This window comes from Crocodylus siamensis, chromosome 1 (assembly GCF_052110815.1).
Source record: "Crocodylus siamensis isolate JL-2025a chromosome 1, ASM5211081v1, whole genome shotgun sequence".
NCBI lineage: Eukaryota > Metazoa > Chordata > Crocodylia > Crocodylidae > Crocodylus > Crocodylus siamensis.
The window spans coordinates 219,284,394-219,303,234 of NC_143395.1; the positions used below are offsets into that span (position 1 = coordinate 219,284,394).

The window sequence follows — 18,841 nt, forward strand, 5'->3', positions numbered from 1 at the left end:
CATCAGAAATTATTATTTTTTCCTCTGATGCCACTGAACTGCACTGCGGTGATGGCAGAAAAGGCCATTTTTGGAGCAAAATGTTCAAATTCAGCTCTGCACAAGAAGCACTTCTTGTCAAAAAAAATGTTGCAGCAAGGCAATAAGTAGCTGCATCTCTATTTTACCAGTGCAAAGAACTGAGTAGCTGTAACAGATTATCTTGCTTTTATATCCCTCCAGTGAGAAAACAGCCCTAGGAGTACCGGCATAGATAAGATACAAATATGGGCTCTTCCACATACACTCCTTCCTCCTTGGGAAAAATGCATTTAGCTCAGTACTATTGCCAGCACCCAGGAAGGATGATTCAATTCCCAGTATTACCCTATCCCCAATTTCCAGCTGTAATCCCATTGTGTTGGGTATCTCAGACAACACCACAGATTGACACCCTGCTCAGACACGGGGCATTTCTTAACAAAACTGCAAGCTACCCTTTAAAAAAGAAAAAGCTTTTGGTTGCATTCTCAGTTGCAGATCATTTTTAGCCTCAGTTATTAGTGTGTTTGATTTCTAGTGGCTTATCTAATGATCGTTTCTACTCTGCACAAGTATCTGTGATACTATGGCTTCATTGTGGCAGAGACAGAACAGGTAGCTGTCTCTGGGGATGGTGTTTCAGGGTGCACTAGAAGTACTAACATAAATGCAGAGTGGAAGATGGAGGAGGAGAAAATGGAAACTCCTGTATGTTAACTGCTCATAATGTCTTGAGTCTTTACATTTAAGTTTTTTGAGCTTTCCTTTTTTCAATTCAGACCTAAGCTGAAGCAGCAGATACAGACTCTGACTGCTAGAGGCCCTTTCTCCTGTAGGATACAGAAACTGCCACCTGCAAAACATGGGGAAGCAGGTTCCCTGAGGGAGATCCTTGACCTATTCCCTGCACCATCCCATTCACCACCCTTACAGAACATTTTGTGTATCAGCTCTCCATTGAGGTGGGGTAGAAATGGGAGACTGGGGACAGGACAGGACAGGACAGGAAGATGGATACTGGCTGGGCAGAGGATTCAGATTTCTCTAGGGTTGTGACAGCTCACTTAGTGATCGTGCCTGTAATGTTTCCTGTTAGTTTACTCAACATCCTTCCTTCTCTGGACTGCACTGACAGGGAAACCTTGGCTCATATTACCATGTGGAAGGAAGGGGATGAAAAATGGTTTAACTGGGTTCTAACAGGGGATTGGACAAATCCAGAGAGGACAGGTCCATCACTGCATATTAAACATGATAGTTGTGAGCGCTCAACCCTTCAAAACAGGGTTTCCTAGGCCTATGAATGCTGGAAGCAGTAGATGGATCAGACTAGATGGGCTGTGCTTAAATCTTTTCTCTCTTCACATCCACTCTGTCACTGTGAGACAAGATGCTGAGCTGTGGTCTGACCCAGCAGAGCACCTCATTTGCTCTTACGAGAGTCAAAAAATTTTAATAACATTTTAACCAGATGGGAAAGGCCAAGGGACTTTACATGTGGCACAGAGGTGCTTCAAGAGCTTTTTTACAGGTCAAGCTGCTACAATGCTTTTCTTCCTGCTTCCGTGTTACTATAAAAAACTACTTTCAAAACTGGCATAAGGTGTCACTCCTCTGGGAAAATGTCTTAGTAGTCCCAGTACAATATGCTTCCAACATGGATACTGAACCAAATCAAAACTTTATTTATGCATGTGTTCACTTTCTATGAGGGCTTGGAAAAAAGATGGTTTAAAAAATAAAAACTACCTTGAACAGCCAGAAACCTTGCTATGGTTACCTGGCACAACTGGTACCATATTTTAAAAGTGATATTGATGACAATGCCCTGCTTTCAAGAGGCAAGTCTGGCAGTCATCACCACCAATACTATTTATCACACTACATGAGCTGACTGGGAAAGGGTGTCAGATCTTATAGAGGTAACACAGGAGGGGAATTCCTCCTAGGCCTAGTGCCCAGAGCACACAGCTAATGATTTAAAATTAAGTCACGTACAGTTACCAGCAAGTATGCATGCTGTATGTCTTGTGTGTTCTGTCCCCAGCAGGCAAACCCAAATGTGAACCAAGAGAATAAAATATGCTTATCCACATGGATGACAGTTTTACATATATGCCCTTTTCTAGGGGGTGAACAAGGATAGGGGGTGGAATGTGATCCTGATGTGGCCTTGGATAGTTCAATAAGGAGCATTTCTCCACTGCGCTTAAAATTACTTTTGAAATTCATTTGAGATTTCCTAGTAATTTTAAAACCAAATGAAAGGCACAGGAGATACTCCAAGAGGCTTTGCTGGCAGGAACTGTATCTCAAGGACACATGTGGCATAGGCAAGAGCAGTACAAGCTTCCCTAGCCAATGTGCTTCAACTAGGAAGCCACACGGTCATCTCTGCAAAGGCAATTTACTCTCTGTGCTCTACTGGGGCTAAGACAAAGCAAACATATCAGTTGCACTGTGGGTGCTGGGAACTGGACTCCTTTTACAGTGATGTTCAGTCACCTGGAATGAATCTGAATCAAAATTACTAGAGTGTGAAAAGTCCATGACCCTTTTGCCTCCCATTGCCCTCCCTCAGCACCATCCATTTGCAACATGAGATTGCTGTGTGCCCGCCTGTCTCATTCTTAGCCCTGCCTCTTGGTTTTGCTGTTGGGGAAATAGCATTTGTACAGAACAGAACAGTGCTTCTTCCCAAGAGAGGGCCCCACCACATCCTGAGTCTACCTTGAGTGGTGAAGTTGAAGAGTGCAGGTTTCTCTCGCCCATTTGGTAACTTGACATTTGGGTCCCGTAGTTCATCAAAGAAAGAGTGTGCACACGCTTCCAGGGGAGTCAGGCGGGCAGTAGGGGTATACTCCAACAGGCGGCTACATAGCGCGATTGCTTCTGGTGGAGTGCGGGGTCGGAAGACCTGAAGGAAAAAGCAAGAGACACCGATTGTGTGGGCTGGTTTCTTTTTGTTACCAACTGGCAGCAAGTCTGAGCGATTAAACCTCTCAGTGCCCAAGGAGTTGGAATGGCTTTTTTGTGCTAACATACTGGGTCTTCCAGCATGTTGGAATGGAAGAATCCAGCTCCTGGGGTTGAAAGGTTTAATTGCAAAGTCTTGTGCTGTGCTGTGCTGAGGTGAAGGTGCAATGCCAGTGACAGACAGCACAAGAGCGTGCCCAAGTAAAACAACTCTCAGAATGGAGGGAAAACTCACTGGAATTAAGACAAACACACAGTGGTGCAATCAGCCATGCATATGGTGGGGGGAGGAGGTGCAAATGAGCAGGATTCGCTGAATATAAAACGGTCTCCCTTGTATTTTTGGCAGAAAAAGTACCACCTCCCTCACGTGGATTTTTTGTTTTGCTGGAAGGTAGGTCAGATTGTTGCTATGGAGGATGCTGTTCAAGACTGGACATCAATAGGGTGAGCACAAGAAACCTCTGGATCAAGTTGCAAGGTGCTTTTTCTTCTTGCCCTTACTCTGGTCAGCTTCTCCACTGTGTCCTACCAACTAACTCATGCACATTTGGAATTTGTGAGAATGGCTGAAAGTGAGATAGCTAACTGTTTGACTCATGGAAATTCACCTTGAGAGGTTATAAAGCAGAGAGAGTTCACACCAGCTCCTCCTTGCAGTTGTATTCCAAAGCCCTTGGAGAACAATGCTACATGCCCAGAATTGCACACAAAATCTATCTCCCCCCATCTCATTCCATTAAAGGCAAAATTGGTCAGTCACACACATGCCCTTAACACCTTCCTCAGGCCCTTTCCTTTCCTTGCGTGGCACGTGAAACACAAACTAGAGAAAAAAGGCAGCAGCAGGGTGGGGGTGACAATTCTGATGCCAGCTTTTTTGATGCAACTGAGCTAATCCAAAATGCTTTTGCACCAATGCAGGTGAACTCCAAACCTTGTAGTACCAAGGAGTAAGTAGCCTGTATATTGTATGCTAACAGATGGCAGACTCAGACACCCATATGGGCACTGTTTAAGTAGAATTTAAACCAAAGCCTTTTATGCTCACCTGAATGAAAATTAAATGCACCAATGAATTTACTAAAAAGTAATTTGTTGAACCCCTTGGTACCCATCTGGTCAGGAGCACCTGAGTTAGTCCTAATGCATTCTGTACTAACTCGTCGTGTCAGGGAATCCTGTCTCATGGAGTCAAAGAGTTAAGGGTCTAAAAGAGCAGATCTGGTTCAGATTGCTGGGAAGGTAGCAAACTATTTATCGTCGACCCTACAGTAATGTAAGGAAAAAAGTTTAATTTAGCACTATTGCCAAGATGCTGCAGCCAGTGCAGACTCAAAGCTTCTGCTGACTTCCGTGCTTGAAATGAATGTACGTATTTTTGGGTGGGGAGGTAGCAAGAGATGGTCTGCATTCAGGGTCAAAACCCATTGCCTCCAGAGTTCGGATTACTGACCACAAAGTGGATGTAGTGGTATGAGTTTACAGCCAAACCCAGAATGTGACTTAGGATGTCTTCCCTGCTAAAGGGCTGAGCATTTTGACCTCGTGGAATCTAACATGAGCTACCCCCAAAGTAAAAATGCAATAAAGGCAAGGCACTTTTCCTTCCTGCATAAGGTAAACTTACTGGGGGAGCCTTAGACCCATGACTGGGGTCGGTTTTGACAAATTTAGCTCATTGTAAAACTACGTTTAAGTCTTCCCTGCATTTTTCTGGATTCCTCACACATTAGCTGCCACAAGATGAAAAACAGGCAGTTTTGGGTGGGTTTGTTTGTTTGTTTTTAGCAGTGAAGACAAGCCCTCATTTTTTATTAAACGAGACAGAAGACAGAGAGAACCATTTAAATGGTCCTTCACAAAAAGAATCCCTCTACCCCCCTGCCATCTGCCTTAAATTCCTCAAACTTTCAGCTTAGTGAACCTCTGTCAACATCTGTTGGAAGAATTTAAGAAACCACCACTCAGCCTGTCTGGCCTGAAAACCGAGTCACTCAGACTGAGCAATTACTATGATCTGCACCAAATGTGTCAAAGAGAGAAGAAAAAGAAGGAGGGGGGGGGGGAAAAAAAAAAAAATCAAGAAACCCTATAACAACCCATGTCCCTTCACCCCCCACCCCCAATAAGTAGTGATTAGGGAGTGAAATGTGGGGTCAGCTTCTAAGCCTGTCTAATCTTTTCACCCTGGCATCACAAAGGGAAAACATTCACCTGGCTACCATCTGACATATGGCCATTTGAATTCAACGTTTCTCTCTTTTCCGTTTTTTTTTTTAAGCTTTTCTCTTTCTTCATTTCAAACTAGCCCTAATAATTTGAAAAAACATTGAAGTACATACCCGCACTCCTGAGGTGAAATGTCCTGTTCCTGACGAGTCCTAAAGTTGATAATGCAGTGAAATAATCCAAACAGGGGGAGTCAATCCAAAAGAGAATAGTCCAGCAAGGAAAAATATATCCAATATTATAAGAAATCCATGGTGTGGGGACATAGAAAATGTTTATACAATTAGAAACTTTAAACATCAGTCTCCATAGCAGCAAGTCCAACTTCACCACAGTGTATGCCAAAAAAGTTGATTGTGCAATGGTGAGGCATAGTATAGAAACATTTCTATATTAAATTTATGTTCCAATGCCAGTGCATTTACTAAAAAAAAAAAAATAAAAAATTGAAATAAAAATTCTAACTAGAACTCAAAGAATAATTGAATTCCCATCGTAAAGAATTTGCAATCCTCTGTCCATAGACAATAGGGCCAAATTAATTTGTCTCAATGTGTGCAGCCTTTGCACACAGAATCCTCATTCTTCCTGTATAAATCTGTCCCAGAGACGCAACATGAGAATTTATTTTCCTTTAAAAAAATATCAGCAAATTATAATTTTGGGCTGAAGAGAAAACAAAATGGCTTAATCTGCATTTCTAATTTGGCTGTTTTCAAATTTGAGAGAGCTATGTGCGTATCAGGCCGCCGCGGATTATTCTCCATTTTGGATTGACTTCCCCACCAATGGATTTTGTTTGTTGACGTTATCTCTTTGGGATCCTTCAAGAACTGGACATATCACCTCTGGAGTGCGGGTATGGACTTAATTACTTAATCTGTTTTTCCTCTTTAGCGTGGGTTTTCCCCCTCATACCGTCGCACCCATTACTTAGAAAATTTATTTCTTTTGGAATAACACATTAAAAATAAAGCAAACTCCCTGCATCTTTTAGCTTCACTAATTCAACACAGTTCCACCTGAAATTCACCCACCAAGAACTACACAGAAGGGTACAACACTAAACATCAAGAGCAAGGGACAGTCACAGTTACAGGTGAAGTGCACAACAATATGTATGCCAACACTTAAGCACAACAGGTCACATCCAGCGTTGGGCTGCCGGCAGTGCTCTATTGTGCCTAGGTGCCAGGAGGACAGATGGCAGGACTCACCGTTAGCTGTGAACTCCCTCACTTCTGTGTGTTGGCTAGACAGTTTAACACTCCTAATGTAGTTTTCAGTGAGGGAATTGATTTTAGTAAATAATCCGCGGATTATTTTTAGTCTGCGGACTAAAATTTAGTGCACGGACTAAAATCCGGCCCATCAGTGCAAAGTCTGTATTAGCCTAAAGTACATTTGCTTGAAGGCAAAAAATAAAAAGGCTAAGTGCACAAAGTAAAATATACTTGGGCAAACTAACGTTTAGTATGCAGACTAAATGCGGCCGGGCAAATTGCACAGCAAGTCCACAAACAAAAAGGAAAACAAAAACAGGATTAAAAAAAAAAAACACTGACAGGAACTTTTTATGTGACCAAATGCTACCCCACCTGTGCAGCAGTTCGTTTTTATAAAATGAAATAGCCCTTTTTTTTTTTTTTTTTTTGCAAGGTGACCTGACCACATCAGGAACCAATGGCATTAAGTTTTCATTTTTTTAAAAATGAACCTGTTTTCGAGGTAAACAAATGCAAAAAAAAGTCTTTATGTAACATTTCTTCAAGAAAACCTGCACTTGTGTAACTCAAAAAACACCTTTCCCAAAAGGAATTGCTTTCTGGCTGAGACCGGGGACTGCCAAGTTTCAGCCAGGATCACATTTTTTTTTTTCATGCCTGTGTTGCAGAACTGCCAAATGTTCATATGAAATGGAAATGCTGACTCATCTGAATACCATACAGTTTCTTTCTTCAGATCCCAATGACTCCACACTTTATCAAAGACATGGAGGAGCAGTGCAAACACGGTACTTCCTTTGTTCAAGTCTGCTGCTGGTGCTTAAATGCCAAAAAAAAAAAAAAAAAAAAAGCTTTGATGGCTGGAGAGCAAAGCCAAGTAGGCTGCTCATGCCCAGTGGCCTCTCCTTTCTCAAGCTACAATTGTTACATTGTGATTACTGTGTTTTCTGCAACTATCACTCCCTTCTCTTTCCAGAGACTGTCCATCACCTTGGACATTTCAAAAGCCATTGCCAAATTAAATGCCCTGCTTTGCTACACTGTTCTCTACCCCAAAACATGAATTAAGAACTTGTGTGAAGTCTCTACACAAGCAAGACTGTTGTGTTTTACCTTAATTTAAACTTGTTTCAGTTGGTTCATGGTGCCTGTCTGAATTTTTAAATCTTTCTGCAGTGAGAGTAGAATTGGGTAGACAGCAGATGACTGTACCTCGCTCCACGCAGTTAGCATTCAGCTCTACAAACAAGATGGATGGGGGAAGGGCTGCGTGTTGTTTCAACAGAACTGCCAGGCTGACTTTCCTTCATTGAGATTCTTAACAGACATTTTTCATGGCTGACATGGGGCTCTCTTCTTGGTCTAATTAAGCACTGAATCCAAGGCTTCACAATACTCCTAAGGTGCTCCCGTGGCCCACATATTAAAAGAGATTACATGGTGCTATTGGCCATCATGCGTTTTGCATGGAGATTGTGAACACTGTTCACATACTGTGATTCCTACGAGAAACAAGGCTTCCTTAAAAATCACATCTACTGCTATTTCATCAAGTTTATGCCTCCCCAAATAAGTTCACTGCGATCACGAGGAGGATGCAAGGTCTGACAGGAACCACTTACCCTAACTAGTCCAGGATAGTGGGTGGTGCAAAGCAGGAAGTAGTCCATTTGGATTCGGCAGACAGTGATTCAATTCACTGATTCAGATCACAGTCCTGATTTGATTCGGCCAAATCTGAAGATTCGATTCAGATTTGGAGAATCAGTGATTTGGCCATAAACACAGCTTTATATGTTTTTTCTACACATCTCGAGGTACCAAGCGTGGCTCATGATGGGGCAGATGGAGCGTCCCACAAGAGTGCAGGGAGGGCGTCCCCTACGTCCTTGGCAATGGACCTGTAAGTACTTCCAGTCCACTTCTGGGTTGCTGCTGAGAGTGTGGGGGGACTTCCATCCTGGGGTCACCTGGCTCAGCGATTGGCTGCACAGGGACCCTGTGTGCCCCTCCAGACCCAGGAGACACCAGTTGCTGAGATGGGGGTGGGGGAGAGGGAAGGTCCCCCCCGCATGCTCCACAGCAGACCTGGGAGTGGACTGGAAGTACTTCTGGTCTGCTGCTGAGCACACAGGGGACCCCACCCCATGCTCCCATGGGATGCTTCCTCCACCTCAGCATCTCAGCATTCATGAGCTGCACCTGGCACCTTGAGGCATGTAGAAAAAAACAAAAAAAACCAAAAACATATAAAGCTGTGCCTATGGCCGAATTGTTAAATCTCTCCAAATCAAATTGGAGGCTTCCAGTTCAATTCGGAGAGATTAATGGGTTTCCTGATTCAATTTGGATTTGGCTGCTGAATTGGGCTGAATCTCCTCCAAATCGAATCAGCAACCGAAGCTTCGTACAGCCCCAGTGCACAATTCCTCTCAGTATGTAAAGCATGTTTGTTATGCCCAATGTGGTGAAATTAGGACGAAAGAAGATAGCATTTTATCTACAACTCTTTGGAAACGTTTTGATACCAGAATGCCGAACGGGCATCTCCCTCAAAGCAAAGACTTAGATATTTTATCACTAGCTAATTTTATTTTGTCTAATGTAAAACACAAAAGTAACCTTCAAAACCACAATGAAAAAAGCCATATTTAGCATGTATATGCTTGGAATTTGACACTTTGCATTGGTAAGGTGTGGGTTTGGCTCAGCAATGAAGGGAAAATGTTAAGCCTTCAGAAGAAAACAACCCAAGGCCCGAAGTACCTTATTTATTAGTTAAATGCTGCTTAAAGGGAAGCAATTAGCATCCTGGAGATTGAAGGTTCATCTCCAATGAACAGGTGAAGCCCAGGGAGCAGCACTCCACATTTTCCTGCTTCTCCACTGTCCCATTTTTACTCTTACCCCAGGCACAGAGAGGCCACTTTCAGAAACAGGAGGGAAAAATCAGGCCTTGTCTATACTTACCAAATAGCCACTGCCAATGTCAAGCTGCTACAGCTGAGGCGGGCAAAATGGCAGATCCCATGGGTGGCCAGACTCCATTTCCCAGCAGCCCCTGCCCATGCAAGGCTGTGACAGTGTAGGACAAGGGTCCCCATAGAAACCGGCCCAGCAATACTGGCAGGGTATGCAGCTGGGCAGAGAGCTGCTAATGGCCTGGGATCTTGCGACAGTGACAGTGTGGTGGTCCAGAGCCGGAGCAGAGCTTCAATCCACTGCCTGCATACCCCTGCCTGGGGCATGTGGGCAGCAGACTGCAGTTCTACCCTGGCTCCAGACCACTCTGGCACTGCCGCAAAATCCCAGCCCCAGAGCAGCTCCCTGCCCACCTGCGTACTCTGCCAGCACTGCTGGGGCCGGTATCCATGGAAATTCTGTCTCTGCCGCTGCTGATGTAACCATGGAAACTGGCCACAGTGATGCAGGCAAGGGCTGCTGGGAAATGGAGTCTGCCACGGGCCCAATCTGCCCTGCAGGCCAGACTTTGCTCACCCCTGTGCTAAAGCATGTGCATGCCCACAAGTTTCTGGCAGCACTGTGAGGCTCCACTGCAGCAGCTGGGCCAATGTGCAACAAGCCTAGATGGCACCAGCCGCTGACAGGACTGGGGCAACAAAAGAAAGGTGCTAAACATCTAGCCAATGGTTCTCAACCTTTCTGGACTCGAGGCACCCCTCACTGGACTTGACACATAACTTCAGTGATTTGAATGGGACCTAATTTCAAACACTAATTTATATATTACAGTGCTTTCCCCCACCCACACTGCCCAGCCCTCTGCAAGGAGGTATCACATTTAGGCAGGAACAAGCCTGAGACTGGATGTCTCTCTTTAGCTTATCTGTTTATATCTTCACACCTGGCAGCACTCTAACAAAGGATCTGACAGCTCCCCAGAGTGCCCCTGCACCCTGGTTGAGCATCACTAGTGTAAATGCCCCTTCTGCCAGCCACCAGCAAAAGCCTTCTTCTACTCCGCAGCAGTGGAGTGCCTCTGCCAGCAGGAAGGAAGGAAGGCAGGCTCTATTACTGCAGAGGGGCTCAAAGTTCTGCCAACAAAACTGCAGCACAGATTAGGCCTCTGCCCAACTGCTGTCAGGACTGCCTATGAGGGGGTGGATTTAGATGCATTCTGGATTAATCTATTTTATGCTAACCACCTCAAAAAAAAGTCCTGTCAAACAGCAACAGCTCCCAGGCTACCAAAGCTGGAGACCAGATTTCACTTAGCACCATAAAAACGCAGGGCTCAAGATCACTTTGTTCACTCCCTCAGCCATCTAGTACCTATTTTATACAGTTTTGAATATATTAAGAGTTCAACAGCACTGGTCTCACTAAAAGGAAGAAAACTTATCAAACTGAGGTTTTCTATGGATTCCTTCCAGAATGGGAGTGTATCTGAATAGAAAATCCGTTACTATGTAGTACAATCAACCATTTTCTTTGCCTTTAGAATTTCATAAGTGACTTCAGTGGTCTTCTCTTTCAATGTACTCTCACCATGAAAACCCTCATGACTTGAGACCCTGGAGCCGTGTTTCAGTAATAACATTACTGTAAGCTAGATCATATTTCTAATTTATTATTTAGTAAAACATATACCCCCCATGTACTGTATTTACTCAAATCTAAGGTGACCCTGAATATACGACGACCCTGCCATGTAATTAAATTCTATACATGGAAATGTTATAAATTTGTTATAATAGTCCATGTATAGAATCTAATTATTGGAGAGTTATCTTCAATTCATCTCTCCCACTGCTGTAGGGGCACAGAGGGTAGGAAGGCAGATGGTATGGGACAGATCAAGTAACTTGCCCCCTGCCACCTGTTTGCTCTGCCTCCCCATGTTAAATGGAGAAAAAACCTCTTAGAATCAAATAAATATGGTATAAATGAAATGAAAAGCTGCGTTTCAGTCACTGAAGGTTACAGGATGAAATTTTGTTCCTGTAATTTTAGGAATCGTAAATCTTGCTTTGAAACAGTTTTCTAAAACATCATTTCAGGATGGACTCCTCTCTGGGGTACATAAAGTTCACAAGCAGATGCCAATATTCTTAAGGATGGGGGGGACCTTAAACCCACCCCACCCTCTTTTGATAGTGTGCTTTAAATAGAAAAGCAAGAGGACATTTTTTTTTTTAATCACAAAGGGGAAAACAGTAGTTTGAAATTTTTGAAGCATTTTAGAAATGCAAAAATGCTACTGAAGCCACAAAATCCCCATCACAAATATAGGGAAAATGAAGTAAACAAGCAAGGTTAAGTAATCCAGGACAGAGCTGGGAACAGAACCAGAATCCGGTCTTCCAAACTTTTTCTAACCAGCAGACCACACACTTCATAATGGGTCATTTCCATTAAGGATTCAGCAAAAAGCACACTAAGAAATATTTGTTACCCAGCATAATGTTCAGCTTTTGCCAAGTCCTAAGTGAAAATGAGTTAAAGCAAGCAAACAATTCCTTTTATACTTTTCCTGGGATACTTAAGCTCCACACTTTGGAAATGAACAGGTAGGAACCATCACCAACTAAGATACAGTAAATTAGGTCTCCTGAAATAGGATGGCGCAGTAGGTGATAAATTACAGGTGGTATTTTATGTTATACTTGGACTTTCATTTTTCAGGTTGAGGAAAACATCTCAAATGGCACAGTAATACTGATTTTTTTTCCCTTTCTGAAGTACTGGTTTACTTATGGCATGCAAACACTGGCCATTCCTTTTTGACATGATGGGGCAGAAGCATAGTAATTTTCTACCTAATATAATTTCTCTAACATCACCTTAAAGAATTAGGTGAAATCAAGAGATGTTGTTTGACCAAAATCACTGCTTCTACACAAGAAACAGTGCAGTCTGAACTTGCCAGCAAAACTTAAAATACCCCTTTTTCTTAAAACTGGTGTCAAGCACAGCTAATATCACTGTTAGCCTAAAAAACAGGGGAATAATTATGGGAGAGTTGTGCTGTTGCAGAAAAAATGGAGTTTCAGCAATAGAAAAAATATTGGAGCATGGACTCTTTAGTTTAATGCAATATAGACCCACTTCAAGGATTTCTGATAAAATAAAAGAGGTTAATCCCTTGCATCTCAAACCATTTTATATTGTTCACAGTGGAGACTCAGTTTTCTATTTAACTGTGTGCCATTCTCTCTGAAAAAGCTCTAAGGTAAAGATAGGCTTTGGAGGCTGCACCAGAAAAAAAACAAACCACTATCTATTTAAAGCAGGGGCGGGCAATCATTTCAGGCAGAGAGGGCTGCTTACTGAGTTTTGGCTAGGCGTTGAGGGACGCATGACAGGCAGCTGGGCAGATAAATATTAACTTTCTAAATTTTTAGGGGGCCCGTGGGCCAGATAGAATGGCCTGGCAGGCTGCATCCGGCCCACAGGCTGCATTTTGCCCACCTGTGGTTTAAAGCCTGGGGGGAAGTGAAGATAACAGTAGCAGGAAGGGAAGGTGAGAACCGTATGGTTTTAGCAGGAGAACTGCTCACAGAAGAGACTGCGCTTTGACTTCAACCCCAGAGTTAGGGAAGAAGACAGGACTGCCTGGCAGCTAGCACAGAAGAATCAAATCTCAAGGACTGGAAGTGGTATGCTAATGACCGAAGTGCATACAGAGATGGCAACACTGAAAAATACTTGTAAGAACAACACATTATGGAATGAATTTATTTAGTCAGTTTTTTTCCCACTGTACTGCATGAAGGCTTCCCCTTAAAGGCAGCATAGCCCCCAAAGCCAATCTAGAATGCTTCAGGAATAGTTACTGAAATGACCAAATTGCTGCCGAACATGGCTTCAAACTGCATCCATGCTGTGCAAACAGCCACAGAGAAAAGCCAAAGAGATCAGATTCTCAAATGTACCGTATCTTAGAGATCATCTTTTCCTGATACAGGAATTGGACTTGTGCACAGGAAAGAAAAAGTGGTGTTTCATAAACAGAGTGCCAAATTAGAGACCATTGTAAGGGATGAGAATGGACCTCAACCCTCTCTTAGAACCACAAAATCTTGCTGTGCTGGAACACTATGAAAGGAGATTATTTTCTTGTACTCTCATGGATGACAACAGCACTGAAGGGGTCAGAGCCTGTCTCAACAATTTGAAGTGGACCAATTCTTCACTTCCACCAATGCACACAGCCAGCCCTTGTTCACTGCTATCATGCTATTGGTCTGAAGAGTTTGGCTTGTGTAAAGGGCTGGCCTGAAGATTTTGAGGAGAGATAATAAAACCATTGGTTGGAACACACACAAGTTTAACTCATTCATTTTATGCTTGAGATAAGTGTGTTCATGTGTGAAAGCTGATCCTTGCAAGACTCGTCTCAACTCACCAGAACAGCAGGAGCATTAAACAATCGTGCAAAGGATTCTGTATACACTCTGGTGAATTTTATACCTGCATAATCCCATCTAAACGTAAATATGTGGAACAGAAAACATTTCTCCTCATTTTATAGGTAAGGAAGTAAAGCAGGAAGACAAAGTCTGGACTAAAATTACAAACAGCCTAATTTGACACCTTACCCTTTATTGTTCTGCACTTCTGGCCTCAGGTTAGACCAGGAGCTTTCCAGAGGAGTTTAAACCAATGACTGAGTGCCTATTTGGGGGACAGTGCGCTGGTACTGATGAAATGCACAAACTGAACATGACTATAGTCTATCTCTACCCTGGGCTTCAGACAGCTGTGAAATGACTTGGGGGGGGGGGGAGGAGGCTTTTAAGCCTAGCAGCTGACTTTTTAAAATGAAAGACAAGATTGGCTCTGGCAGCATCAGTAAATTCCTTGAATCAGTAATTAGCCAGCATGCATGAGCTATTTCAGCCCAAAGGCCAAATATCTACCTTACACAGCATGAGCCACCACTCAGATTCATCTTGAAAAAGAAACTGTTACAGCATGTTAAATTCCATTACTGTCCTTGGAGGTGCTGGGAAAGAGAGGTGACACTTAGAAACTGTTCCCCTGAAGCACCTCTCAGAACCTGCCAGTACCTGGAAGCCAACCTATAGCCCAGAGCCACACAGTACAGTGACAGTATATTATATTTCTGTAGGTGAGTTCCCTTTAAATAAATCTACATCTGTTGCATTTGGGTTTTCTCCTCAAAGAGAGGGACATCATGGGAGGTGGTACAATCTGACATGGGGATAGCCCAAGAAGAGCCCAAGAAGAATAAGGATTTTAAAGTGCAAATACTTATACAACCTGACTCTAGTAGGACTGCACCTATGTCCAGAGACATGAGTGCTGAGGAACCATAGTGTATGCATGGGGAACCAGTTCATAATCTTTAAAACTCTGTGATCCCTGCAACTTTGACATTTATAGCAAGACCAGCAAGAACTTCCTTTAAGCTCACTCTAGCTATTTTCTGTGTTGAGCCCTAAAAGTATGCAGAGAGCATTAGAAATATTCAAGACAGGTCCCAGCCACAAATCAATTATCATCTTAATAGGTGATACAGAGTGAAAAGTAGAGAGCAGAGGGGAGGGAAATGAGATGCAACACAAGAGCACTTAACTAGTCTGCAATGTTTTAAACGCATCTTCCTTCATTCCCCTTTAAAATATTTATTTAATCTGTATCTTTGTTAGTTAAACATGTCTATCTCCTTTACCAGTGAGATTGTAGCCTGTTTGGATATGCTATACTACATCCAAGTTTCTTTTTTTTCCCTGTTTTCAATGTTTTATTTCCAAATAGTTTTTTTTTTTTTTAAACTTGACTGTTTAAAATTTGCTTTTCCTTTTGTCATCTAACCTTGTCCCCAAAATGTTTAAAAATACTTCATATTACTGGTCATTTCCCACTGAATTTTGGTAACAGTTGTTAGTTCTTGTATCCACTTTGCACTATTTGCCTATAATTATTAACCCTCACCTAGTACTTCCTCCCGCAATCTCACTGAAGTAGTGTCCTCCTGCTTTCAATGCCACTATCTGAAGACACTCCCTTTTCCATCTAAAAGATTCAAGGATGCCTCACCTCAACCTGTGAACTTCATCCAAAAACCATGGAAAGCTGGGCTGACCCAACCAACTAGGTCCCATGAATACGTCCCATGAATGTGTGTGTTACACAATCATTGGTATAATGAAAGTAATATGGCACAGTGAGGGACAGGGGTGAGTCAAATACAGCCTGTGGGCCAAATCCAGCCTAACAAATGATTCCACCTGGCCCACAAATGCTCCTCTAAAGGAGAATTGTATCCGGCCTAGTACTGCCCAAGCTTTCGGTGCTTCTCACTTCTCCATGTCAGCCAGCTGCAGCAGCAGCCACCACTCCCCTCCCTGGCTAGCCCACCCTGCCCTATCCCCCAGCCACCCATGTAAGCTCAAGACAGGGCACTGAGATCCTGGCCAGGCTGTCTGCATGCTGATCCCACCCTACACCTGGAGAGTTGAAGCCCAGGTAAGGTTTTCCCTGCTGGTGTGGGAGGGGGGCAGGGGGAAGAGAGCCAGAAGCTGCAGGTTATCCAGGCTCTGCTGTCTTCGGGCCTGGTAGAGGGCAGGTACTGGTGCTGCACTGTTTCCATGTGCTGCTTTGGGCTGTGTCATGCAAGTGCAACTGGAACAGCTCCTGCCTGACCTCACATCCCTGGTATGTGACCAGGTTGGGCAAGAGTTGTGCCATCTGCACCCACATGGCCCAAAACAATGCGTGAGAACACAGTGCAGCACCAGCCCAGCTGCCATGCTGGGGATTCAGGGCTGGGGAGGTAGTGCAGGAAGAAGAGGGGGGGAAACAGTGCAGCACCTGTCTGGCTGGGTCAGGATAATTACCCCCCTTCCCCTCGCCAACTCCCCAGTCCATTGTCAGGCTGGGCCACTGCCATTTTGTATTCCCGCACACCAACTTGAGCCACATGGGTGCGGCTGGCGGAACTCCTGTCTGACCCAGGCACATGCTGGGGACTTGGGATGGCGTGCAGGGAGGAGGGAGCCAGGAGCCATGGGTCATCCAGGCCCAGCTGGTCTGGTGCCATGCTGTTTCCCTGCTTTTCCTGAACTTCCCTGCTTACTTGCTCAGCGGGACCAAAGCAGTCTGCCAAACAGCCCTGCCATTTCCCAGTGCCACCTTCCCCAAACCCCTTGTGCTGCGAGCCCGGCTGCTCAGGGCCCTGGATGGGGTGGGTGGGTGTGCTCCCCCGCTTCTTGCCAGTTGCCTAGAGCCTGCATCCCACCAGGACCTGCACAGTGCTGCAGTGGGGCTGCCTGGCATCCTCGGGACCCACAGCTTGGGCTTGGGGCAGGGCGGGACCACCTGAGAGCTTTGGCACAAGCCATCTCCAGGCCTGTGGGTCCCCGCACATCTCCAGTCTGGGCCCCTGGGGAGCAGCGGCAACAGCAGCCCCATGTGCCTGTGTAAATTGCCGTTGCCAGCAGGCTGGATTTCCTCTGAGCCACCTCCCTCTGCCGCATGCCCAGCTCAGCCCAGCCCGGTGCTGATGCAGCCCGAGCTGCTGCTGAGCTGGGCAGAGTCAGCACTCTCCTCTTTGCGACGTCTGGACTTTCACCAGGATCTGGTGGGAGCCCAGGCAGCGCAGGGAGGAGAGCTCAGGCTCACCAGGTGTAGCTCAGGCTCCACTGGTGCTGGGCTGGGGCCAGGCACACAGCAGTGTGGGCCAGGGGCTATAGAAGTTGGCTCCGTGGGAATCCCAGCCCCACCTTCTGGCAGTAGTTGCCTTTACAGGGGCACAGGGTACAGGAATCCTAGGCTGCCTTCACAGAGGCGCGGAGTATGGGAATGCCATCGCTGCTGTTCCCCAGGGGCCCAGACTGGGGATGTGTGGGAACCCATGGGTCCAAAGGCAGCTTGTGCCGGAGCTTCCACGCAGTCCCGACCTGCCCCAAGCCCAAGTCGTGGGACCTGAGGGTGCCAGGCAGCCCTGCCAGAGCTCAGCACCGCCTTCCCAGAACCCCGGCACTGGGGTCTGTGGGTGGGTGGATGCATGGCTGTGCCCAGGAACAGAAGTCCAACTTACTGGCCTAAGGTTTCCTGGATCCCCTCTAGAGTCTTTTATAATATGGAAGTCATATTGGCAGACCTCCAGTTATCTAGTACTAAGAATGTTTTTAGAAGGTTGCATACTACACTTAGTTCAGCAATTTCTGATCCAAGCTCTGTCAGGATGAATGCCATCAGGTCCTGGGGATTTGCTACTGTTTAGTTTATTAATTTCCTCTACAACTTCATTGACTGTAACCTCACTATAGGTCAGCTCCACTGACTTGTCCCTAGAGAGAAGTGGATCTGGTGAGAGAACCTCCCTAACATCTTCCACAGTATGCATTTAGTTTCTCCGTGACGGCCCTGTCATTCTTGTGCACTCCTTTTGTACCCTGATCATCCAAAGGCCCAACAGACTCCCTTCCCTGGCAGGTCTTTGGCTTCTAAGGTAAAGCAATGTTTATGGTTACCTTTTGAGTCTCTAGCAAGTTTCTCTTGAAATTCTTCTTAGCTAGTCTTATTATTACACATTTACATTTGATATGCCATAGTTTGTGCTCTTTTTTATTTTTCTCATTAGGATTTTACTTTCAACTTTCAAAAGAAGCCTTTTTTCTGCTTATTGCTTCTGCAACTCTACCATTAAACCATGCGGGCTTTCTTCGGTTTACTTTTTTGCTTGTTTGTTTACTTTTTTTTTATTATATCATAAAAGTGTGGCAGATCTTTTTCTGGTCTCCCCTTCTATGTGGATGTCAAACCCAACTGCATTGTATCACTATTGCAGAGCAGCTCAATAACACTTACCCTGTCCACCAAGTCCTGTGTACTACTTAAGACTAGGTCAAGAATGTCCTTTCCTCTTGCAAGTTCCAGGGCTAAGTACTCTAGGAAGCAGTCTTTTATAGTAAGAAATTTGGTCTCTGCATCCTGGCCTGATGTCAGTGTATCTATGGATACCTGAAGTATTTTGGTCTCTGCATCCCAGCCTGATGTTAGTGTATCTGTGGATACTTGAAGTTATCCATTATTACTGTTTTCTACTTATTATTATTTTATTACTGTGTTTTCTGAAGTTTTCCACTTCTGAGAAGCTGTATGCAAGACTTATCATAGCTGCACGATCCAATTTAGAGGTTTCTAATAGCACGGTAGTCAGTTATTGCTACTGTGTGGTCTTTTCATTGACATTCATCTGTTAACACACCAACAGTGCTAGTTATCAATGCTTCCCAGTCCCCTGTGGTTCCAGAGACCCAATTTTGTCCTACCAACCATTCTCTAAAGCAGGGGTCGATCACGTTTTCCAGAAATGGGCCAGAATGACCCAGCTTGGGTCCAAACCAAGCAGATGCTAGAATGCATCCATCATCACCGATTCTCCCCACTGC

General features: G+C 44.6%; 1 protein-coding gene across 2 annotated transcripts in view; it reads right to left on the reverse strand.

The window, feature by feature from the left end:
* The window catches only part of GSK3B (glycogen synthase kinase 3 beta), a 245,572-nt gene that overhangs the window by 11,810 nt on the left and 214,921 nt on the right, over positions 1-18,841 (reverse strand). Inside the window, exons 9-10 of one of the 2 annotated variants that reach the window (XM_090057081.1) lie at positions 5,343-5,381; positions 2,752-2,938 (exon numbers count right to left, since the gene is read on the reverse strand). In XM_090057081.1, coding sequence (XP_089913207.1) covers positions 2,752-2,938; positions 5,343-5,381 — 226 coding nt within the window. The remainder of the gene's footprint in view (positions 1-2,751; positions 2,939-5,342; positions 5,382-18,841) is intronic. The other variant, XM_090057092.1, reaches the window with a different exon arrangement.